Here is a 23,956-nt window from a genome sequence, read left to right as displayed (position 1 = left end):
TCCAGGAGTCAAGACTCTTTCCAGTCTGGCTCCAGCCAAAATTGGCTGTGGCGCGTGGCTGACCTCAGGCAAGCAGCTGGAAAAGGAAAAGTTTTTTAGTGCAAGGCTCTCTTTCAGCCCAGCAATTTATTGGAATGGTGCTGGTTGACCAAGCCGGGATGAGCCATCCCAGGCCTTCCCAGCCAGGACTAGATGCCCTCATTAGACTTTGGGGGACACTTTTAAATAAAACTAGCTACACATATGACATACAGTAAGACAACAGCAGTATAACCCTGCCCTAATCAAAGATAGCCACGGTCCTGCTACTGCTCCATGCACGCTGCAGATACGCAGCATGGATATGCAGGACATGTGCCTGGAGCTGGAATGTCGCAGTGGGTTCCCAAGAGCTTTGGGGTGTCCCCTCTTCTCCCAAAGAGTTACTTCCTCTAGCCAGCCCAGGCTGGGAAGCAGCAAGCAAGCACTGGTGTGAACCACCAGCTCCGTGGCACTTCGAGCCTGAAGAAAACGTGTTATCTAGAGAGGATTCTCCAGCATTGGCTCAGACACGTGCTGCTACTGCCAGGGTTATGAGCACTGGCCAGCCAGCCACCCTGCAGGTTCCTCAAGCAGCACCACCACCCCTGCAGAAAGAGTAATACCTTGCGGCCTCCCCAGGCGAGTAACCTGATGTGTGCTTGCTAGTCTTGCATAGGTGATGCGTGGAAGCAACAGCAACACTGAGCTCTGCAGTCAGCTGGCCTGCAGGGTGCCTGTGTTCATCACAGCTCCTCATTGTCCTGGCAAGGGGAATAGGAAGCTCCAAAAACCAAAGCCATGGTGGCTGGGACACTGAAGTACCCCAGAAAACCTGCTCTTCTCCAGCTGAGAGCCAGGCTCAGCCCTCTCATAGCAAAGCCTGAAAAGCTCGACTGTACTCATTAGCTCTCCCAGGGCCTTGCAAAAGGGGCACACTTCTCCCCTTCCAGGGAGCTCCCCCACTTAGATGGTAGGAAGAGGAAAGAGAGATCTGAATGCAGTTTACCAGGTAATTTTCTGGTCAGACCTTGGGAAAACCCCTCCCTTGCCTTGCACCAGCCCCTGTGATTCCCAGGAAGGCACAGCCTTTAACCTTTCCATCAGCTTTGGCTGGGAGGGACCGGAGCGTCTTTCTGCACTCTGCTTTGGATCTCAGACTGCTGCAGGCTCAAGGCAACAGGCCCTGAAAAAGCAAAAGTTGTCAACAAAAAAAAGGTAACTCTTTCAGCCTGCTGCAGAGATCAGTTATTGTGCTTGCTAGCAAGAGCTACAATCTAGTTAGGTAGCAAATGTGGCTAGCAGTCACCCCCAACAGCCTTTTGCCCTTTCAGCACCATCCTTAGTTCTTTGGATGCTGCTCAAGGCAGCTGTGGGAAGTTCTTCCCCGCAAGAGCCGGACCGGGGTGCCATTGACCTCCTGGGAAAATGACCCAAGCCACCTGCCCCTTGGGCTCACAAGTACACATTAAGCGTCTGGAGGATCATCTGGCGGCAGAGCGGGCAGTTGCGCTGGTAGATGGCCTGCTGCAGGAGGACTTCCGTGCACTCCTGACACAGGCACAGGTGCCTGCAGGGCAGAAGCAGGACTGTCTTGGTTTGGTCTTGACAGATAACACATTTCTTACGTTCCTCTTGCTCTTTCAAGAGCATCCAGGGGTCATCATCCGGAGTGCCCTCACCGTTCCCAGCTGCTGCATTCAGCTGCTGCCTCCTTGGAGCTTTCCCCCAGGAGGTGCTTGGTTCCTCCCTGGGCAGCTGGCGACGCTGTCCTGCCAGGGCGCTTCGACTCAGAGCGGGACGTGCTTGTGGTACCTGCTCTGCATCAAGCTGGTCCTCCTGCTCAGCTGGCAGCTGGTTGACCCCTGCCAGCATCAGCCTACCAGGGGCTGCAGGTCTCGGGATGGCCGCAGCTGCCCCTCGCTGGTTGCTTTCCCGGTTCATTGTTCTGCCTCCTCTGCTCCAGTTGGTCACCTGCAGACTCCAGTCCACCAACCTGCGCCAGGCCTGGGAGGTCATGACCATACCCAGCGTCAGGACTGCCACCTGATAGAGCCGCCACACATCCCGCTGCAGGCGGTGATAGGAAGGCAGCGTGGTAAAGTAGCCCAGCACGTAGTCCATCAGCGTCCAGAGCAGCCCAGGGTTGAAGACAAAGGCGCTGACAACAATAATGAGGAGGAGCAAACCCAGGCCGTAAATATTCACGAAGAAGATGTTGATGAAGAGCTCAGCAAAGGAGGTCAGGAGCTCAAAGGCCAGCTGGCAGGGCGACCACAGCAGGATGGACACAGCAATGGCACCGCTGGAGACGTGCGCCAGGAAGGCGGCCAGCAGGTCAGTGACTCTGAGGAAGGGGCTGGCGATGGAGTCCCACAGGGCCACAACCAGGGTGAAGAGGTTCTGCGTGCCGATGAGGCACACGTTGACCAGGCTGTTCACGAGGTAGGCCAGAAGGCTGGTACCAATGGCCAGGCCCTCGCCGACCTGCCTGGCCAGGGCCTGGCCGCAGCCCAGCAGGTTGCAGAGCCCGCGGTGCAGCAGCTCCTTGCTCCGCAGCCCCAGGTGGGAGAGGAGGTGCCCGGCCACCTTCAGCCCCTCCAGGCCGCAGCAGCAGCCGCGCAGCAGGCCGGCCAGCCCCTGCAGGGCGCTCACGGCCAAGCAGCAGACCGCCCGGGCCAGGGAGGCCAGCGAGAGGAGCAGCCCGTCCCAGCAGGCCAGCGCCCCGGCGGCGGCGGCAGAGGGGAGGCTGCAGGCGGCGGCCAGCAGCCAGAGCAGCGCCGACACCAGCGAGGACACCAGGAAGAAGTTCACGTCCAGCACCAGGACCAGCAGGTCCAGGGCCATCCGCAGGCCGCGGAGCAGCACGAACAGCAGGTCCATGGCGGGCCCGGGCTGCGGCCAGGCGCCCCGCCGGGGCCCTCACGGTGCCGTCAGCCGCGGCCCGCTCGGGGCCCCCCTTGCGCTGGGCGCCGCCATCTTCGCTCGGGCTGCCGCGCGACGCCGGGCCAATCGGCGGCGAGGGCCGCGCCTCTCCCCGCCGCCCATTGGGCCGTTCGGAGGACGCGGCGGGGGCGCGGCCGTTGGGGGCGTGGCCGCTGCCGGGCGGGGCGCCTCTGGTTGGCTCTCGCCGCCGGGACGGGCCCCGCCCACTGGCGCGCATTTAAAGGGCCAGCGGCCCTCGTTTAACCGTGGCGGAGCCCGGGGCTGCCCGGGTCCCTGCCAGCGGGGCGAGGGGGATCCGGGGCACTAGAGCGGCACCCTCACCCCGGTTCCCAGCTGTGTGTAGGGCACCCACCACCCACAGGGTCCCTGGGATCACACATATGATGAGTTTGTGACAGCCTCAGCCCTGGCACGGGGAAGGTTTGCGCTCGCTCGCGGGGTCCCTGGAGCCTGTTCAGGACAGGGTCAGCCCAGGGCAGGGCTGCTGTCACCCCACCAAGCAGTTTCCTGCGGCAGCTCCCAGAATAAACCCACGGCCGTGGCCTGGCCCAAGGTTACAGCCACAGAGCAGCTCCTGGCGGCTCCCGGGCAGGGCGTGGGGCTGCCAGTATCTCTGGCCCTTGCTCTGCTGTGACGGTGATGAGAAGCTCAGGAAAATCCAGCCCTTGAACCCAAGGCTTTTTAAGGAAGGAGAGAGCAAGCGGAGCAGATGACCCATAGGAAAGATATCTGCAGCTCCGGGAAGGACCGGCCAGCGCGGGGCCAAGGAGGGAAGTGCTGCACCCCTGGGCAGCAAAGGAGGGAGCAGGGTGCTGGGGTTCCCTTTCTGCAGCTCCCTGCCCCTTCCCCCATATCTGTTCCCCCCGCAACACCCTGAGCCAGGGCAGGAGCCAGGGCTGGGGGCATGTCCTGACACATTCTGTCTTGGCTGATGCTCCTGGGTGCCATCCAGCTCTCCTCCAGCTGCAACACCGGCTGGGCTGCTGGGATGGCAGATCCGTGTGTGTCTGTCTGTCCCCACCTGGGGTCTGTCCTGCTGGCTGGCTCTCCACCAGCGCCATCCCCTCCCTGCCTGGTTTTGGCTGTGGGTTCCCTCACAGCGGGTGCCTGGATTCCCCAGCAGTGTGCACGCCCGTGCCCACGTGACGGAGCCAGGATGCTTTCAGCATTTATGGTAATGTTTGGATTTCTCATTGCTTTACCAAACGGGAGAAGGAAAAACAGAGCCGAGCCAAGGGCTGGGTGTGTTCCGCTCATTCCCTGCCTCCGGCTGTGCACCTGCCTCCCCCTCCCAACTGCCTGCCCAGGCCCCTGCTGTGCTTGGGGCACCGTGTCCTGGTGGGCTCCCTGCTTCAGGGCAGGAGAGGGGCAGGGGCTGCAGGGTTTAGAGGTTGTGGCTCTGTAGCAGGGCTTCTTCATCATTGTTCCATGCTCCGAGAGGCAAAGGGAAGCCTGTGTCTGCTCTCCCCTGCTGTAGGGTGTCTGGCTCCACATGGTGCAGACCTGCTAGAGAGAGGTGCAGGGCTCAGGCACCCCATCACGGCGTGAGAAGGGATGCAAGGGGCTGGGATCACCCAGGGGATCGGTTCAGGCTGGAACACCGATTTGGCTGGAGAGGGGCTCCCAGTGGAGGGGCTGTGAGGCCAGGGTATAGGGAAGGAAAATGCCTCCCTGGCAGCTGGACTGTGGCCAGGACTCCCCCTTGCAAGGAGGGTCCCCCCCAGCTGTCCCTGCACTTGCTGGAGGTCCGGGCATGATGCCACCATGCTCCCAGCTGTGCCTGTGGCAGCTGCCAGAGCAGGACAGTATGGGCCCCACTTGTGAGCCGCCTCTGCTCATCAGCCTCTCAGTGCTCATTTGGTACAGGGTAGACCGGGCTCTGCTGGGCTATGCTGGTGCTAAGTGGAGCCACCACAGCCCACCCTGAGGGTGCAGGAGCCTGGGATGTGGGTCTCCCTGTCTGGAGACCCACTGCCGGGCAGGGGCTGTGCGGAGCACCGGCTGTGCTGGCACCGAGCCTGGCCACAAGGCTGCTGCTGCATCATGCCTCTGAGCTGCCTTGCCGGTGCTGAGCTCACTGCAACTGGGCAGCGGACCCACATTTCGGGGAAACAGAGCAGCCAGAGGAAGCAAGGTATAGGGCTGCCTCAGCCCTTGGAGCCACTGTGTCCTTGCAGCTTTTAGCTCGAAGCAGAGGGAGGGAGCAACTCCAGGGCCAGGTGCTTGAGGAGCTCTCTGGAGCCCAATGTGCTTGGGGGGGCATCAGGACCGTGTGCTCTGGGGTCCAGGCTGTGCGGAGCCCAGGGCTGGGCTAGCAGCACTGGGGCATCGCAGCCTGAGCAGGTCCCAGCAAACTGACTGGGAACAGGTTGTGGGTGGCAGAGGAATGGGAAAAATGAGGCAGACGAAGGGCTGGGAGCACAGTCTGCAGCTGCAGAGCGGGGAGATGGTGCTGGGGACAACCATGGCTCCCTCCGCAGGCGAAATGAAGCTGCCCCAGACCCAGCATATTCCCCTGCCTCCCCAGGCCCTTGCTGGCACATTCTGCCCTGCCCTGCCCTGAGGCAGGAAGGGTGTTTTTGGGGTGTGGGTCCTACTGGCATCACACCAGCACTCTTGCAACTGGCTGTGCAGCTGGAACAAACCCCAGGGTGCCCTCACCTGCTGGCCCCCAGCCATGCGGCAGCCCCAGCACCTGGGAAAAGCCAGCCAGCATGGTCCTCCCGGGAGCTGCCAGCAGCCTTACCTTGGGTCCCCTTCAAGATGCCCTCACTGAGGGCCAGGCAGATGCCTCAGCATGGCAGTGGGGGCCTGCAGCCCAGTGCTAGCAGGCCAGGCTGGAACAATAGCTCATTTTGGTGCATCCGCTCCAGGAAAGTCCTCCATCCCCACTTGGGCTCAGCTCCAGGATGGCGTGTCTTGCTTTTCCTCTGGCCTTCGCCTATTCTTGGAGGTGCAGGTGATGGTATCTTCCACTGCACGCATCGCTGCTGGCAGGGAACGACAGCCGGCATCCGCCCTGTGTGCTGCGTGGCTGGGGCTGCTGGGGAGAGTCTGCAGGAAGGCTTGGGAGCTAGAAGGTGCCCGCGTCCCCCAGTGTCCCTGGCAGTGGGCACCTTCCCTGCCTTAATTCCCCCTGCAGACTGGTGGAAGAGTAGGAGCATGAGGGCTGCCTGCCGTGTTTCTGGAGGGCTGTGTGGCTCCCCACAAAGGGAGCTGGGATATCTCTCTCCTGGAGCCCAGCCAGACGGTCCTGGGAAAAGCAAGTCCTCTTCCATGGGAAAGTCCTGCAAGGAGAAATCCCTGCTCAGCACAGCCAGCCCCACAGTTCCCCTGGGCCCTTGTGCTCTGGCGTGTCCCTGATGCTCTGAGGCTGAGCAGGGTGCAGGGCCAGTGGCACGGGGAGGTGGCATGGGGACTGCCTTCTCCCAGGCAGCCCTCATCTGCCCTCACCCCTACTCCATGTGCCCTCGCAGCAGTGGGGAGCCTTCCCCAGGGCCCTCCAAAGGGATCCCCCACAGCCCATGGATGCGACAGGGGCTTCCCCAAAGCTGGGGCTGGCCTCGCCACCTGCCTGGGGCTAATCTCTCATTATGCTTTCTTGCAGTTGCTCCTAATGAGCTGTCCTGGAGGAGCCCCGAGAGCCCTGCAGACAGAGCCGGGACAAAAGACTTCATTGCATGGGACCACAGGCAAGCACAGGGGGTGATGCTGGGCTACCGCATTGGTTTCTTCTCTCTTCCTTGGCAGTGGGGAGCACGCTGCTCAGCGACACCGCAGCGAGCCGGGAAAGCTGGATGACGTGGTGCGCAGGGAAGGGGTGTTCATTCTCTCTGTTCCTCCAGGGAGTTACGGGGTGAGAGCTGTGGCATTAGCAGGGGGTGACGAATGAGTGTGGCCAGGACCCCAGCCTGTGCTGCAGGGTTGCTCTGCGGGCGCTGACGGCAGCTGCTCCTCCCGGGCGTCCTGCTGCCGGACCCCCGCCGGCCGGGTGCATAATCCACCCCATTGTGTGGGCGAGTGCCCGGCCCCGGCCCATCTGGCGCCGAGACAATGGGGCCTTTTTCCGGCCGGCACTGGGGGGAGATGAACTCGGAAGTCTTCCGAAGGAAAAGGCTGGTTTATAAATAGCCGTCCCGGGGCTCCCAGCTTCCCCCTGCTGCCCCGTCAGCCCCCATCCCACCCATCCCCAAAGCCTGCTCCTCGCAGTGGGGCAGCAGTGCACCGGGGCTAGGAGAAGACCTGGAAGACATACGTGACCAGCCTGTCCCAGCCGTGTACACGCGAGCGAGAGGGCGGTACGTGGCTGTTTGTATGCTGTCCCAGGGCTGCACCTGCTCTGGGTCATGGGGACCCTGTACCCCGGGGATGCCGAGTGACAGACCAGCCCTGGGCAGAGGGCTTCTCGCCTGGCTCCCGCTCCCGGCTCCTGGCCCCTTCTAAACAAAGGCCCCGTAGCCATGGTTAATAATCCCCACATAAAGGCCCCGCAGAAGAGGAGAGGAAGGAGAGGGGAGACACAAAGCAGCTGCCGGGAGCCCAGCCGAGGAAGGGGGGTGGAAGAAGATGTTTTCCTGAGCTGTAGGACAGGGGTGTCAAAGAGGGCTCCCAGCGGCGGACAGAGACGGGGTGGAGTTACCCAAAGGCAGCTTTGCCCTCATGGCACATCTGGTAACCCATCCCTGGTGGTCTTCCATGGGGAGCAAGAAGTCGGACACCCCAGGCAGGTCCCTGTACTTCCCCCATACTGCAATGCATTGCATGAGCCTTCAAGCACCCCAAAATGCGGCTCCAGGGACCGGTGGGAAGGTGCCCTGGGGGCTTCTACCCAAAGGAAGTGAGCCTAAGCACTGCCATGCCGCAGCAGCAGGGAAGCCATGGGCCATTCCCGGGCAGTGTGGGAAAGCATGGCGCTGGCCTGCATCCCATCCCATCCCATCCCTGGGGAGCGGGGCCCCTCTTGGCCCCGACGGTGTTGCGTGAAGAGGTGCAGGCCTGGGCAGACGCGGCAGCCGGCTTCCGCCCTGCACGTCTGCCTTTCATCCACCCTGGAGCCGCACGGGAACCAGCGCCAGCCGACAGCTCATCGCTCACCGGCACTGGTGAGGGGCTCACTGGGAGGCAGCCGCCACACAGAGCATCCCAGGTACCCCGCAGACCCCTCCTGAGCCACCTGGGCTGCTCTGGGCCCCATCGGCAGGGTCAGGGGTTGCAGGGGCTGGGGAAGACACAGGGCCCCCCATCCCTACCTGAGGCATGCCGAGCAGCACGTCAGGGCATGCATAGTGGGAGAGCAGAATGCTGCCTGCGCGCACAGCCTGCGCTGGGGCCAGCTCCCTCATTGTCCGAGCCCCAAGGGTCTCGCTGAGAGGGGAGGGAAAGGTGGAAAGGGCCATCACGCTGGCCATCGCTCCCCTCTGGCTACACAGAGCCAGGCTCAGTGGGAGCCGGAGGAGAAAGGCAAACGCGATTACGCGCTGCTAGACTGCGCCTGCGACTTGCAAAGCTCAGATAACGCCGGGGTAATCATCCTTGCCCTGGGCAGGCTGTGCCCTCGAGCCGTCCTGCAGACCCCAGGTTTCCTGCAGCGAGGAGTGGCTGTCCCGGCAGTTCTGCCAGGGGCTGCGAGTCCCACCACCCCCAGGACAGAGCAGCCTCTCACCCAAGAGGTGGCAGGAGGGTTGGAGGGGGAGAGCGCTGGGAGCCATGGGGGCCCAAACACCCATATTCCCTGCTGCCAGAGAGCGAGAGCTGCTCCGCGCCTCGGCGGGGGCCGGACCCCTGCGCCCTGGCTGCGTGCGTGGGACCTCCGCACGGGAGCCCAATCCACACTGTTTGTTTGCACAGCAGTAAATGGGTGCCGGAGCCAAATCCATTAAGCAAGCAAATAAATAAGAAGGCGTGAGATAAGGCGACAAGAGAGGGAAGATGAAGGTGGCCAGCCTGCTGTGCTCCCCACGCAGAGACCCCGGAGCGCACCGGGTGCCACACACAGCGTGGGGGGTGTGATTTCATGCCTTGCTTTCAAATCCTGCCTGTCTTCCCCAGAACCATTAGTTTGGTAGCAGGGAACAAAAAAAAAAAAAAAAGTTTTCTTCAAAGTTAAACAGTTTCAAAAGCAGAAGCTCAGCCAACTGGAGGCACGGCCGTTGCAGTAACAGCGGGAGGCTGTTTCAGGGTGGCATGCTCCCTGCCACAGCGGTTGGCCAGCCTGTTTTCTCCAGGGAGAGGCATTGCCCTTTCCAACTGCTGGGAATTTTCTGCCGAGGTTTTATTAGCAACATTTTGCTTTATTTTTAACACGGAATAAAAGTTAGCACCAGAACAAAATGCACCAGCAGTGTGTCATCTGGGTTCTCCCACTTGTTTGTTTGACTTGGTAGATGCTTTCCCGCGGGAAAAGGGCACTCTTCCCTCGCAGGGTGGCATTTGCAGGGCTTAAATCATGGTATTTTGAGCAAAATGGAACATCCCTTTCCCTCTTCCAAGAAGAGCAGAGCCTGAGGCTCCTTTGGTGCTGCATCCTGCCTTTTGAAGGGAGAGGAAAGTGTGAGCGCGTTGTCAGTGGGCCCCCAAGGCCTGGGCACCCACTCAAGGGGTGGCTGTTCCCATTGCAGACAGGGAGCTCCTGTTGCCATCAGCTGTGAGAGCATCCCCACACTGCAGGTGTGGGGAAGAGCATCTCGTGAGCAGTCTGTGCCTGATGGCACAGCTCCCTTGCACTTGTTCCTCCCGAACGTGCCGCCTGGGAGAAGGCCTCCCCTCTGCACAGCGACGCAAGGGCTATGAGCCTTATGACTGCCCAGCATTGCCATTTTAAGCAACTAATCTCGCGGGGAAAAAATTTAATCATTTCCGATGAATCATCAAGTCTATTTGGCTGGGAAAGTGTTGGGGGGGGGCTGGCCAGGCATACAGAGGAGGGAGGAGGAGGGCATGGGAAGGGCCGCTGCATGGCACCAGCACAGGAGCAGGGCTGGGGCTGGAGGCCAGCACAGGGTTGTCGGGGCTGGAAAGGCTGGCGGCGTGAAAGGTGCTTTGGGGATGCTGTGGCCCTGGGGGACCTGCAGTCTGGCCCCAGAGTGGCTCAGGATGGTCAGAGGGGCGCAGCCCATGCTGCTGGGGCCAGGAGTGCAGCTCACGCTGCAGGAAAAGCAAGTGGGGCAGAGAAGAGGATATGCAGATGTTTAGAGCCCCTGGGCCGAGAGCTGGAGGAGAGCAGTCTTGCTGCTCCTGGGAGATGCTGGGGCAGCCCTGGGCCTGTCCTCAGGTGGGGTGAACATGGGTCAGCGAGCTTCAAGCGTACTGTGCGAATGGGGAGTGAGAGTGTGGGAGGCAGAAGAAGGGCTTTGAAGGAGAAGACGACCCCAGCGCTTTGTCCTCCAACATAGCCCTGCTGGCTCTGATTGACCCAGGCGGAAACTGAGGTGCAGAGCCAGGCTGTGATGGGGCAAGGGCACTGGACCCAGTGTCCTGCATGGCTGGGTCTGGGCAACTGAGGTGGTTTGTTGTGCTCCCCCAGGCCTGTGCCGGGGCCCTGTCTCGGGGCTGCAGGAGGGGCTGGGCTGTCTTTGGGCTGGGTGATTACCCCTGGATAATAGCAGCCTTGTGCAGCCTTGAGAGCCCCTCCGCCCCCGGGGCCGGCCCGGGGCCAGGCGTGCTGCCCCGGCCACCGCAACCAACGGCTTTTCCACAGCCGCCCCATTCAACAGCTGCGCGGGGGCTCGGCCACGGCTCGCTGTGCACCACAGAGCGGGGCCCGGCCTTGGGGACAAGGACGGGGCTTTGCAGGGAGTCTCCTTGCGGGGCTGGGGGCACTGCATTCAGGGAGACCGAGGCGGAGCGAGTCTGGGGTGCAAACCCCCAGACCTCGCTGACCTGCCCGCGATGGCATCTCCCTCGTGTCCCTCACTGTCCCCAGGTGTCTCTCAGAGGCCAAGCAATGATGAAGAGTGGTTTGATCCCCCTGTTTTTGAGTCCACAACCCAGAAGCTGTGGCTGGGCTTTGGGGCAGAGCGGGGCTGAGCAGGGGAGCCGGTCTTTTCTGCCCCGAAGCACCGCCAGCTGGACCCACTGACGCCTGGAGGTGGGACTCTCGGGGACTGTCCCCCTTTCCAGCATTCCGCAAGCCCCTGTGGAAACCATCCCGACCCCACGCCTCTGCCCCCTCCGCCGGGTCTGCTTTGTGATTTCCACCTCCAGCGCCCGGCAGTCTGCTGCCACCAGCCTCCGCAAGCCCGGGCAGGCAGGACCTGGCAGGCCGCAGGTCTGCAAGCGCAGCTGGAACGAGCCCCTCCAGCAGAGCGAGAAACGCCTGAAAACGGCCCGTACCGAGACCGGGGCGGGGGGCCGCGTTTGCTCGGGGGGCGGGGGGCCGTCTGGGAGAGCCGAGTCGCCGGCCCGTCACCCTCGCTCTGCCCGAGCGATGCCCGCGGGGGCCGGGGATCCGCACGGGAGCCCGCTGCGGGGCTCGGCGCGGCGGCGCCCGGCCGGCTGCCGCTGGGGGGTGATAAGCGGCCGCGGGCGGTGGGCAGGTACCGCGCCTTCCTCCTCCTCCTCCTCCTCCTCCTCCTCCTCCTCCGCCTGACGTCAGCCCGCGGCCCCTCTCAGTCGCGGGAGGCCGGCGGCGGTGGCGGGCATGGCTGGGGGGCGGCGAGCGGCGGGGCTCGCCCTGGGCTGGGGCTGCTGCCTCCTGCTCTGCTGCGGTGAGTGGCCCCGGGCGCGGCGGGGACGGGACGGGACGGGACGGTCGGTGCCGGTGCCGCGGGGCGGCCGTCGGGCGCACCTGCGGGGCGGTCGGGCGGGGACGGCGCTGCGGAGCCGCGGGTGCAGCCTCCTGCGGGGCGGGTGGCGGGGCCCCCCGTCCCCGGGCAGGGGTGCCCCTTCTCCCCGTGCCTTCTGCCGGCCCCGCTCGCTTCCCAGCGCCCGGCTCCTGGGGGTGGGGGGGCGGCAGCCGGCGGGGTCTTCCCTCGGAGCCGCTCCGGGGCCAGCCCAGGAATCCAGCAGAGCTGACGCCCTTCGGGCGCTGCCTGGCTCGGGGCCAGGAATGCTAAAATTGTGCTGCCGGGGCAGCCGGGGTGGGAGCAGCCCCCTCGAGGGTACGGCCTCGCCCGCACGTCCCCGGGCTCCGGGACTGCGGCGGGGGTGGGTCCCGGGGTGGGGGGAACCGGGAGCGCCCCATTCCCCATTCTGCTCTCAGGACCCCTCTGCAGCCCCCCGCTTAGGCAGGACAGGGTGAGGTGTGGCCTCCGTGTCCCAGGGGAAGCTGGCCCCGGTGGCCAGGAAAGGTGCAAGGCAGGCTGCTGGAGCCGCGCTCCGTGGGGCAGAGGCAAGGGTGCGAGGGGCAGGGTGCCGGGGTGCCCCCACGTGTGTTTAGTGTACAGCAGGATGAATTGGTGGAGTTATTAGGAAGCATCCACCCCTTTCCTTCTAAGGAGTTTTTCCCCGAGCACTGTGTTTCTCTTGGCTTTTTTCACGCTTTCTTTTTTTATCCTCTTTCCAGTCCATTTTCACCCTCGGGAGGGGGGCCGCGTTTCCTGCCCTTCCCTGCTCCCCGCAGCACGCTCTCCCTGCGCCGGAGGCCAGGGAGTGGTCCCGGTGCACTGGCTGCTCCCTGCCGCCTTCTCGCCTTGTCCCTGCCCAGCCATGCTGCGGAGGTGGCCCCAGGCGCTGGGGAAGCCTGCTCTGGCGAAGGCGTTGGCGCCACGGGAGAGCTGAACGCCTGAGCCAAAGGCAGGCTGCTTCCACCCCCGGCCCGTGCTGGGATCCCCTTCCTCGCAGCACATGTGCCAAGCGAGGCGATTATTGATCGGTGGCGTCCGTGCGTTTGCAAGCCCAGCCATTGTGAAAGGCTTGATGCTTCCCAGAAGCATGAGCGGCCCACGGTCAAGCCGTTTCCAGGCGGGCCGGGGGACTCACCGTGCTGCCAGGACAGGGGACTGAGCCCACACTGGGGCTGCCAGTGCCACCCTGGACCCTTCCTTGCTGCAGTCTCCAGCTGTTGGAGACAACGTCGCTGTGAATGTTGTCGCCTGGCTGAGGTTGTGAACCTTTCCTCTCCTGCTGCACAAGGCTGGGTCCTCATGGGGTGTTGGGCTTTGTGTAGGGGGTGCAAGGTGCCCATCCTTGCTGCGGCAGAGCCTTGGCCCCCTTCCCCATCCCCAGCACAGTGAGGGCTGGGCTGGGGCGGAGGCCGTTGGGCACTTGGTGGTGGTGCTGCTTGCTGCGGGGCCGGGGCTCTGGACCCTGTTTCTCCTCTCTATGAGGAAGAAGGGGTGCAGGTGATCCCCCTCCCTGGGTGCTGGGGCACCTTGGCTCAGGGATCTGTGCAGGAAGGGCAACCTTGCCAGGGCAGAGGAAGGCAGCATGTGTGCGTGTGCTGGGAGCAGGAGGGATCTGGCCGCAGCTGGTTTCCCTGAGAGGGGAACAGAAATCCGCGGAAACCTCAGGCATCCCACGTGCGGCTCTAGACCCCTGTGGTGCCCCTCCTCTCACTGCTCCGTGCCGGGGGCTCTGTGCTGGGGGCTCTGCGCCGCCAACGCAGCCGCACTCCTCGCCGTCTCCCCACACACCTCGGCTCCACAGGAGGCTGGCGGAGGGGCTGTGCTACTCCCCACCCCCTTCCCCGGCTCTAAAAGCAAATCTTTGTTCTTGTGGAGCTCTGGCTGCCGGCCGGCTGTCCGCCAGCCAGATGGAAAGGCACGGGGGCTCTCCTCCCTTCCCTGCTTGCTTGCTGCAGACGTCCTCTCCAGATCTCTAGGTCTCCCGCTGGAGCTGTGCCAGGCGCTTGGGGTGCACAGTGCAGGCTGGAGCTCAGCTCCACAGCTGGGCTGCTCCACGCGTGGCCGGTGGGTCTCCAGCCCTGCCCAGGTTCCCCCCACCGAACCGGTGCCTGCAGCCACGCTGGGCACAAGGGAGGATCGCCGTGTCCCCAGAGCCTGCTATGCCAGGGTGCCTGTGCCCAGTGCCTGGCAGGTTGTGGGGTCTTGGAGCTACAGGAGGAAGCCTTGTGTCCCCAGGGTTGTGGGGGGCTTGTGTCCCCCGGCTAGCCACACTTGAGGTGTCACCGAGTACTCCTTCCAGCCCAGGGGAGTTGGGGAGCAGTGAGCCCTTGTTCCAGGCAGGGTGGGGGATGCAGCGCCCATGTCCACCTCCTCAAGGGCAGTGGGTGGGTGGGAGGGACGTGTGCCTCATGCCAGCCCCAGATGCCAGCCATTCTCTAGCTCTGAGCTCATGGTTTCAGCTGCTTCGCTGCCTGGATGAGGGCTCTCATGCCGAGCGGGTCAGCGGGGTGGGCCAGCAGCTCTCCCTCTCCCAGGGGCTGGCTGTGCCTGGGGCCCATCTTGAAGGTCTAAAAAAGATGGGGGGGAGCGGGCAAAGCCTGGGCTGGCTGCCTGCAGCCCAGAAGTGTCGGGGCTCAGGGGAGGGTGCAGGGGGACAGCCGGGGTGCACCCCAGCCCCAGGCTTGCCCAAGTCTGCGGGTGCCCGGCTGCACCAGGCAGCCAAGTCGCTGCTGTACAGGTGGGCAGGTGCCTCCGGTACAAAGTTATCTTTTCCTTTGTATGTTTGGTGGTTTCCTGACCCCAGCACATGCTTGTCTCTGGGACTTTCACCTGTTTTTCTAGCACCTCCTTTCCTGTGCTTTGTTCGTCCCTCTTTGCTTGGAGCCGACTGTTCTGTGCCGGTGGGACGGGTGAGGATGAACAGCTGGCTGCTGGGGTGTCCTGAGGCGGCCAGTCCTGCAGGCCCTGTCCTTTACTGTGGCAGAAGGGCTCCTGGCTGCATTTTGGCGCTGTGCCACCACATACCCACTCCAGACAAAGAGTATTTTGTGGGCACGGCATTGCCCTTTGAAGTTGCCTCACTTGCCAGGCTCTGTGGCTGTTACCCGGCAGCACTATCTAGGGAGCTGTTGACACAGCTGGCTTCCTCCAGCCTCTTGTCCCCAGCTCCCGTACCTGGGCTGGGCTGTGGGTGCCGAGCCGGCTGGCCCTGTTGCTGGGGGACAGACCTCTGTCCCTTCCTGCAGGGCTGCTTGCCAGCCCAGGGCGTGCAGACCCCCTTTGCTTCGGCACCCGCAGGGCCGGTGGCAATGGCGCTGCCAGCCTTGCTGTGACACAGCCCTTGTCTCTGCCGTGCCCGGCTGGGGCTGTTCTGCCCCCGGCCCCTCGGGAAGCTTCCCTGTTCCCTGTCCTCGATCGATAGCCATTACCTTCCCCTGTGCTCTGGAGCGTGGCCAGGAGCTCCATTACTGCTGCGGGCGGCTGGGCTGGGAGGGAAGGTGGGGTGCTGGGGTGGGCAGGCTCTGCTCACCGCGGGTGCAGGTCCCTGGTGCCACCCATGCGATGGGTGGGCAGCGCTGGGTTTGCTTGGCGGGCAGGGAGCAGAAAAGCAGTGAGGAGCTCGCCTTGGGTATGCTGCAGCCGGAGTGGATGCTCCGACTGCTGGGCTCTGGGTTCCTGCCCGGGCAGCAGGGTCAGAGCTCGAGGAGGGGACTCGGGAGTCCTGGCTGTGCCACAGCCATGGTGGCTGGGGGCATGCTGCCTCCCCGATGGGCCCTCTTGCCCTGAAAGGGGAAAGGGAGCAGCAGGCAGCCACAGCTGGCTGGGACACCCCTCCTGAGCTGCTGCTGCCTGTGCCCCGTCCTGCTGCAGAGGAACACAGTGCCTCATTCATGCCCCAGCTCCGGGGCTGCTGCGGGGGCTGCGCAGGCTGACGTCAGGGCTCTGGTCCCGGGGCGCGGGAAGGTGCAGCCTTTGTGCTGTCAGCTTCAGCCTCCAGCGCCCGGCCCCTTCCTCTGCCTCTGCTAACCTCTGACACCTCCTTGCCTGGCCCTTGGGGCTAGTAGGGCGTGGGGGGCGCTGGTCTGGGATGCTGGCTCAGACCCGGGGTGGGGGGAAAATGCATGCTCCAGGGTGTGAGGGGCTGCCCTGGGCTCTGATTGAAGCTGCTGGCAAGGCGGTCTGCGGGCTCTCCAGCTGCGGGACACAGCCCTTCCCATACCTGTCCCTGGGCAGGGTGCAGCCTCTCCCCGCCTTGGTGCTGGTGGTGGTAGGAATTTGGAGGCCATTTCAGCAAGGCTGGGATGCCACGGGGAGGGCAGGTCTGGCAGGGACTGCAACAGCAGTGGGGTGGATGGTTGTCTCCAGATGTCCTGGGGAGACTGGTAGTGCGAGCACAGCGTGCCTCGTCCCCTCTCTGGGAACAGGGTTCGTAGCCTGGTCCTGAGGGCTGTCTGTGGACGCAGAAGGCAGTATGGTGGCTGGAGTGGGGCCATGCTCCTGGGTGGCACTGCCACTGGGCTGGGACACGGTGCCTGGGGGATGACGGTGCAGGACACGGCTCTGCCCCACACCCTTTGGGGGATGGAGATGGGGACAGGCCTGGGCTCAGGTCCCTCGTTGACTCAGACACAGGTGCTTCCCCATGCTTCCTGCCCCTGACTGATGGACTGTGTCCCACAGCTGCAGCCAGCAAGCTGGAGGTCTCCATGCCAGCAGTGGTTGAAGTGGAGATCGGGAGCACGGCCAGGCTTGAGTGCAACTTCTACATCCCTGGAAATGGTTCCTACACCTACATCAACTGGTTCTACGTGAGTGCTGACCTGGGAGAGGAGTGGTGGGTGGTGGGCTGGGCTGGCAGCTAGCCCAGGGCTTTCTTCTGGGCTCCCCGTCAGCCTGGCCTTGATCCCTTGCCTTGCAGATCGACCACCGCAATAACCGAGTGAGGCTGTGCCACATCACAGGCAGCGAGATCCTGGAGGAGAACATGGACTACAAGGGACGGCTGTCGGTGGGGGAGGACAAGGCCCTGTTCATCAGCAAGGTGACGGTGCTGGACACCAGGACCTTCGTGTGCCAGGTCGGGGCAGGCAGCCACGGCGAAGGCGAGAACCACACTGAGCTCCACGTCTACAGTAAGTGATGGGGCAGGAGGGCAGCATGGCCATGTATCCACGCTGTGGGCCTGGTGGAGGATCCCATCCCATCCCATCCCATCCCATCCCTCCTAATACATGTGAGGTGGCTTCTCTTTCCAGAGGTCCCTGAGGCCCCTGAGATCACAGCGAACTCAGCAGGCATCTCTGTGCAGAGCAGTGACATCCCGCAGGTGAGGAGAGGCTCCAGCTTTGCCAGGCTCCCTGCTCCCCTCTCCCCAGGGGGGCACCCAGTGCCCAAGGCTCTCTCTGCTGCCGCAGATCGCCCAGTGTGTGAGCAGGAACAGCTTCCCACACCCCAACATCACATGGCACAAGAATGGGGAGAAGCTGCAGCCAGAGGAGAAGAGTGAGTTGGATGGGGATGGGGATGAGGAACTGCACCTGCCTGGGAGAGGTGCTGGGGCACTTGTGCTATCCAGGGCTTCACTGACTGGGGACTGGCAGCCCGTGGCCACCCAAAGGAGCCCTGTGCTCCCAAGGGAGCCCTCCTTGCCTCCCGCGGCCTCCCCGTGGGCTGGGAACAGCAGCTGTGTCCCCTGCAGAGGTGAAGATCCCGACCACGCTGACTCGGGAGTCAAGTGGGCTGTACACAGTGAGCAGCACCCTCTTTGCCCATGTCACCCGGGAGGACCGCAACTCCCTCTTCTACTGCACCGTGCACTACTGGCTGCGGGGACAGAGCCGCACCGTGGAGTCACAGCGAGTCAATGTCACCGTCTTCTGTGAGTCAGGGGCTGGTGGCATGCTGCCTGGTGCTGCGTGGCAGGGCCCTGCACCAACTGTCCCCGCTCCCTCCTCCCCCAGACCCTGCAGAGCACGTGAAGCTGCAGGTCATGCCATCCTCGGCGCTGGTGAAGGAAGGGGATGACATAAGGCTGGTCTGCGAGGCTGACGGGAACCCAGCGCCTGTCTTCAGCTTCTATAAGAGAGAGGTGAGGCTGGAGGGGGCCTGGGCACCTCTGCCTTGGCAAACCTCTTGTATCCTGGATGCTCCTTGTCCCCATGCCTGAAGGCCCCTGAGGAGTGGCATGCAGCAGGTGGGATGGAGGGTGCCTGTGTGGGGCTAAGGGCTCTGCTTTCTCCCCACTGCCTTCAGCTGGAGGACAACTGGCAGGACCTGTCGTCACTGGCAGACACCAGCAGTGGGGTGCTGCACCTGCATGGTGTGAATAAGAGCAGCAGCGGCCTGTACAAATGCCAGACCCTGGACTTGGATGATATGAGACAGATGGAGAAGGATGTAGAGCTTGTTGTGAACTGTAAGGCGGGGGACAGAACCCTGCGCACCTCGTGGTTGGTGCCCCATCCCTCCTCCTCACCCTTCCCTGGTCTTCATCCCTCTCCTAGACATTGAAGGGGTCCGTGTGAAGATGGAACCATCCTCACCCCTTCAGGAAGGGGATAGCGTGAGGCTGAGCTGTGATGCCTACAGCCCCGTGGCCCTGGACTACCAGTGGAGGGATGAGAAGGTGAGCAGGCATTCTGGTACTGTCGTGCTCAGGCTTGGCAAGCCTGGGCTTTGCAGCAAGTTGGGCAGAGCCAGGAGCCTGCTCCATCTCTCCTGAGAGAGGCCAGGGGTAGGATTCCCAATTTGCACAGACCTGTGTTGTCCATCTCTACCTCTTCACCTCCTGACCAGTACTGCAGAGGGGTCCTGTGCTTGCAGGCTCCCTTGCTTTGCTGAGCCCCTTTGGGACAGCCGCAGAGCCTGGCGAGCTGAGCGTAGAAGGGCCTGGTACTCGGGGCTCATTGGTGGGGGGCATTGCTTCCCAACAGGGCAGGAAGGTCGCAGAAGGGAACCAGCTCTTCCTGAGCAACCTCACCTTCGAAACCTCCAGCAACTTCAGCTGCAAGGTGATCGCACGAAGTGTGCCGGGGCTGGAGCAGAGCAAGCAGGTGGCTGTGGCTGTTCAGGGTAAGAATCGGCACGTGCGCAGGCGTGCTGCCCTGCCAGAGTCCCGTCCCACCCAGTATCAGCCCTGCTCCCCCCCGAGAGCCACAGGTGATTGATGTGCCCTCCCCACAGGGAAGCCACGGATCGTCGCCGTCAGCTCCCCGCTGTACGTGCGGCAGGACGAGGTGGTGAACCTGACTTGCAAGGCCATCGCTTTCCCCAGGCCCTCTGTCCACTGGAATGTCAACGGGACGGTGAGAGCTCCAGAGGGTGCTGGGTCCAGGCTGTGACCACCCAAAGAGGGGCTGCACATTGCTTGGGGCGCTGAATCCTTCACTGCTTTCCTCCCTCGCAGGCTCATGAGTACGCTGAGAATCAGCACATCGCCAGCAACCTGACGGTGCGCGTGAACCACGACCTGCTGCGGGCAGGAGCCATGTGCAGGGTCTCCAACGCGCTGGGTGTCAGCGAGAAGCACATCCAGCTGCTGGGTGAGTCTCGGGCGCTGCCCTCAGCCCCTGGAACCCAGAGATGTATTAATCTCCCTCGCACAGGCGCCCTTGTGTGCCGTGCTGCCGTGGCGTGGCTGAGCTCTTATCTCTTTCCCTCCCTTCCTGCTCTACCAGTGGAGTCCGTCAGAAAAGGTCAGTCTCGGCACCGCGCTGGGTGCGTGTGTCCGTCTGCCAGCCCAGGCTCTGGTGGGAGCGTGCCACCGACGGGAGTCATGCTCGCCTCTGGCCAGGGGAGGGAGCCTTGGCTGCTGGCTCCAGCACCGCATCCCTCGCTGCTGCTCTCCCTGCCAAGGGGACAGAGGCTCTGCCTCCACCTGTTTGCGGCGGTGTCAAAGTTGCCCGCTTGTCCTCAGCCTGTAGCCCAGCAAGGCCATCAAATGCAGCCTCCTGCAAGGAAGCGAAGGGATGTCCTGATGTCTTGCAGGAAACCCTGTAAGCCATCCTCCTACGGCATGCAGGAGCATGGCAACTGGGAGCAGGATGCAATATGTTCATACATAAACTGCCCTGATGGAGCGTTTTTGTACTGACATCTGCATCCTGCAGGGAGCTGGAGAAGCACCGGGAACTGGAGTCCCCATGGTGCTTTCCTGGGGGCAGGGACCCTTTCCTTGCCCCCAGGGAGGTGCAGTAATGCAGAAGCCGAGAGAGCATCAGGGTGGGACAGGCATTAACTTCTTCCTCTCCCATTGTGTTTAGATCAAAAGACACCAGAGAGCAAAGGGGTGATCATTGTGGCGATCATCGTCTGCATCCTCGTGGTGGCTGTGCTGGGGTCTGTCATCTACTTCCTGCACAAGAAAGGCAAGATCTCATGTGGCCGCGCTGGGAAACAGGACATGTAAGCACTGCTGCCCGCCCTGCTAGGGAGCCCTTGGGGCCAGAGGTGCTTGCCATCACTCATGCTTCCCATCTCATTGCACCAGCCGCTCCCTGCCCGATGCGGAGGGAGGCAATAGTGCAGCCTCGGGGGCACCGTGCTGGGGTCTCGGCCGCGCTTCCAGCTTCCCACAGTCTGGGCTCCGCACTGCTCACCCCGTCCACGCAGGGAGGCGATGAGGAGGACAACAGAGTAGTAGAGCAGCCAAGGGACCCCTCCCCAGGGAGGGGCTGGGCAGCCCAAAGCTTTCTCTGAGCTAGAGCCTCTTTCACCCCTGGCCTTCCTCTGCCCCGGCCCCACTTCAGAGCATCCCCTGAGATGGAGCCCCAGGGCTTGGCCTCACTCAACCGGCCACAAACCTCTTTGGTATCGCAAACATGTCTCAAAATTGTCACCTCCCTCCCCTAGCACAAAGCCAGAGGCACGTAAAGACAAGATTGTAGTTGAAGTTAAGTCAGATAAACTTTCCGAAGAGGCGGGGCTCCTGCAGGGTGCCAACGGCGAGAAGAGATCTGCCGCAGACCAGGTAGGACAGAGCGTCGTGCACAGCCCTTCCCCAGGGCCAAGGCTGCTCCCGGGGCTGGGAGCAGAGGTGAGGAGCGTAGGGGGGTGCATCGAGGTAATGCTTTGCTCCTCTCCCAGCACTCCCCACCCTGCATGGGCCTTCATCATTCATCATCAGCGCTCAAGAGGGGTTGTGGGAGGGAGGGGAGGTGACAAAGCCATGGCTCTCTGCTCCAAGGACGTAGGAGCGGCTTCCCCCTGCGCGTGTGCAGTTCTGCTCCGTGCCAGCCCCTGGCACCTCCTGGGAGCACACTGCCCATTGCCCAGCCCGCTTGGCACTGCCTCCTTCCGTCCTCCCTGGAGCAGGATCCAGGCTCCCCAGGGTGCTCTGGGAGAAGGAACTACATAAACATCTCTGGCCAGGAGCCAGAGCAGAGGGGCCAGATCGGGCCCAGCTCTGGCATCTCTGAGCCAAAGCTTGCGGTGAAGGCTCCCGAGCCACTTACCTCTCACCTGGGGTCAAGAGCCACTGGGGCCTTGAGCAACTATTCACAGTATCGGTGCTGGACTGTCACCGTGCTAAGGCAGGGGTTGGCACGCTTGTGTGTGCTGCGGAGCCACAGGATGAGGCACCTGAGCCTGCTGCAGTTTTATTTGCCTTCGGCCAAGAGATAACCCTACCCCTGCTCCTGCTGCACAGCAGCTCGTTTTCACCGCCTCTTCCCCTGGCACAGATGCTCGGCCACCACGGGGTGGCCCGGGCTGGTGGCTCTCCCCCATCACATTGCTGCCCGTCACTGAAACACGGACAGCAGAGGATCTGGTTTTATGTTCAACCCTAACTGCTTTCCCCCCCCCCCCCCTCTTTCTGTTTTGGTGGAATGAAGAGCGAGAAATACATCGATCTGAGAAACTAGAGAGGGAACCTACTAAGTGCTTTCTTCCTTCAAACCTTTCCTGCTCTTGGATTGCCTTGTCCCACCCCTGCTCCAGTACCTGGGGAGCACGGCCAGAGATGATTACTGCGTTGCAGTGCTGAGACCCAGTGCGCGGGGGACACCCCCCTGACTCACCTCTCCGTTACCTCAACCGTGGGCTTGCAGGTTGTCGACTCAGCAGCAGCAAAGCTGGACTTGCTTACTACTACAGAGAAGCCAACAGCAATATTAGAAAGAAATACCCCATTAAGCTACCTGGTGGAAGGATTTGAGGCTTTTTCAGAAAATCTGTCCTGTACGTGTGTGGGAAGGTTTTGATGCGTTTTAACCCCAAACTTGCTCAGAAAAGCTGGTGAAATTTTAATTTTATTTTTGGGATGTCCCAGGCACCTTAGATTAGCGGTGTGCGGGTTAGACGAGTGAAGAATGGAAGTGGTGTGTTAGAGCAGCGTTTGCCAGATGCTGGGGAGGTGTTAGTGCTTTGCTTTTCCTTTGAACTTCTTGTCTTGTTGGTTTAGCCCAGCGTGTCCTGGCGATGCTGTGCTGGTAGAGAGCTCCACGACGGGTAGCTGTCATCCTACGGGAGGAGAGTACCTGGCAGAGCAAGGGCAGGGGCACCCATCTCTTGGACACATGCCAGACCAAGGGCTTAGGTGCTCTGGTTTGTAGCGTAGCCTTGCTGACATGAGGGGGCTTCCCTCTTCCCACTCCCCAGGGAATTGGATTGCTTTTAGGGGGGCTGCAGAGCTGCTGGCAGCAGCAGGTCCCAGACACCACCCCCCCTCCCCAAATTTAAAGAATATTAGGCTAGGGCCAGTTGGCAATGTCTCAGGGTTCTTTTTGTGCTGAACGATTACCAGCCCCAGGTAAAACTGGTTTATTTCTGTGCTTCGGTGGCACTGGCCCCACAGCCAGGCCAGTCCTACTGCAGCTGAACGGTGGAGAGGGGAGAGGGGCAAGCAGCCTGCCTTTAGCTTCCGCTGCTCTAGCCTGTCCCAGCCCTCTGCCTGCAAACATGGCTCTGCCTCCTCCTAGAGAGATCGGCCCCCACAGCCTCTCCTTCCTCTAAGTCACCGTGTATTCTCAGTGCTACGCTGTCCACAAGCCTATCTCCCCCCAGCCCTTCGGACAGGGGCTGAGGCTAACCCTGGGCGACAGGAGAGATGTCCCCTCGCGCACCCCCAGCATCCTCTGCCGGGAGCAGGGAGCCGTGCAGCAGCCCTGCCGCCAGCCCCCTAACAAGCGGTGAGCTATACTCGTGAGCTACAAGTGTTGTCGAAGCGGAAGCTTTGGTTTATATATATTTTTGTTGGATTGTGTGTAAATTTCCTGAAGTTTTGTCTGAAACTTGCAAGGTTTTTTTTATATATGTGAAAATAAAGTACAAAGTTCAAAGCTGGGTTCTGAGTTTGTTCCCGCTGGCAGCAGCCCCACCGGGAGGGTAAGGGCAGCGTGTCTCCCCTGTCCCCGCTCCGTTTCCAGGCTCCCTTCCCCAGGAGCAGGTTACCAAGGGACCTGCGCACTCCCACCTTCAGGTTTGCTTCCACAACAACAGGATCTTCACCTCGGACACGGGCTTAAGTCAGCGGACGAGCCGCTCGTCGCCCCGGCCCTCGGGACACCACTGAAGGTCGGGGTGAGCTGGTGGCTGGTGCCCCGGGGTCTCAGCCCGGCTGCTCTCATCTGCACGTGCTGCCGTGGCGCGGCGCTCGCCAGAAACGGCCCTTTGCTTCCCGGTTGAAGGCAGCAGCAGAGGGTTGGCTCAGCCTGCCTTGGCGCCGCAGCCGGGGCGGGAAAACGTGTTGCGTTCACTGGTAAGAGCTGATGGTGGTGGTGCACCGGTCCCAAACCAAATACTAAGAGGTAACAGCCAACAAGGTGCAGATAGCTATTAGTTGATAATCCTGTTGGTAGTTAATTAATCGATAATCCTACCTTTATACCCTCTGTAGCTGGCAACAGATAATTCTGTAGCTTCTAATTGGCAATTGCATTAATAGCTAATATAGACACTAAAAACTACCAATACTAGTAAGTCTGCTAATGTATTCTAATAGATAATGGTTGTATTAGATTTTAAGACGTAATTATATTACTAGTGATGGTAGATACTAAAAGATAATACTGTCAACAGAATTTAATAGATCCCAATAGTAGAATCTAGTAGGTAGTTATAACAGCTAATATATATAGTAATAACTACTCATAGATATAAGTCTGTAACTAGATTCTAATAAATATCGAGACGTTATAGTAAATAATTGTATTGATAGCTATTATAGACATTAATAGATATTAATGGATTTTTCCCTTAAAGAATGTCAA

General features: G+C 61.8%; 2 protein-coding genes across 5 annotated transcripts; one reads left to right on the top strand and one right to left on the bottom strand.

Moving 5' to 3' along the window:
• Nucleotides 1-1,473: 1,473 nt before the first annotated feature.
• On the bottom strand, nt 1,474-2,901 carry RNF26 (ring finger protein 26). The gene has a single exon (XM_074162483.1). The coding sequence runs from the start codon at nt 2,899-2,901 to the stop codon at nt 1,474-1,476; it is 1,428 nt and encodes a 475-aa protein (XP_074018584.1).
• Nucleotides 2,902-11,577: 8,676 nt separating this feature from the next.
• Nucleotides 11,578-23,023, top strand: MCAM (melanoma cell adhesion molecule). Of its 4 annotated transcripts, none has more exons than XM_074162375.1 (15): nt 11,583-11,669; nt 16,428-16,555; nt 16,666-16,879; nt 17,003-17,073; nt 17,162-17,249; nt 17,446-17,625; nt 17,708-17,835; nt 18,000-18,162; nt 18,251-18,372; nt 18,680-18,818; nt 18,930-19,051; nt 19,153-19,288; nt 20,009-20,150; nt 20,598-20,715; nt 21,581-23,023. In XM_074162375.1, exons 1-15 carry the CDS (start codon nt 11,603-11,605, stop codon nt 21,608-21,610), a joined length of 1,848 nt encoding a protein of 615 aa, XP_074018476.1. In that variant the 5' UTR covers nt 11,583-11,602; the 3' UTR covers nt 21,611-23,023. The 4 variants fall into 4 exon arrangements, with proteins under 4 accessions (XP_074018478.1, XP_074018476.1, XP_074018475.1 ...); XM_074162374.1 differs by having other exon boundaries at nt 11,603-11,669; nt 16,428-16,561; XM_074162377.1 differs by lacking the exon at nt 20,598-20,715 and having other exon boundaries at nt 11,578-11,669.
• The last annotated feature ends 933 nt before the right edge of the window (nt 23,024-23,956 follow it).

The sequence above is a fragment of the Numenius arquata genome, chromosome 22, assembly GCF_964106895.1.
Source record: "Numenius arquata chromosome 22, bNumArq3.hap1.1, whole genome shotgun sequence".
Taxonomy (NCBI): domain Eukaryota; kingdom Metazoa; phylum Chordata; class Aves; order Charadriiformes; family Scolopacidae; genus Numenius; species Numenius arquata.
The sequence above is the reverse complement of the archived record's forward strand: the minus strand, read 5'-3'. Positions and strand labels throughout refer to the sequence as shown.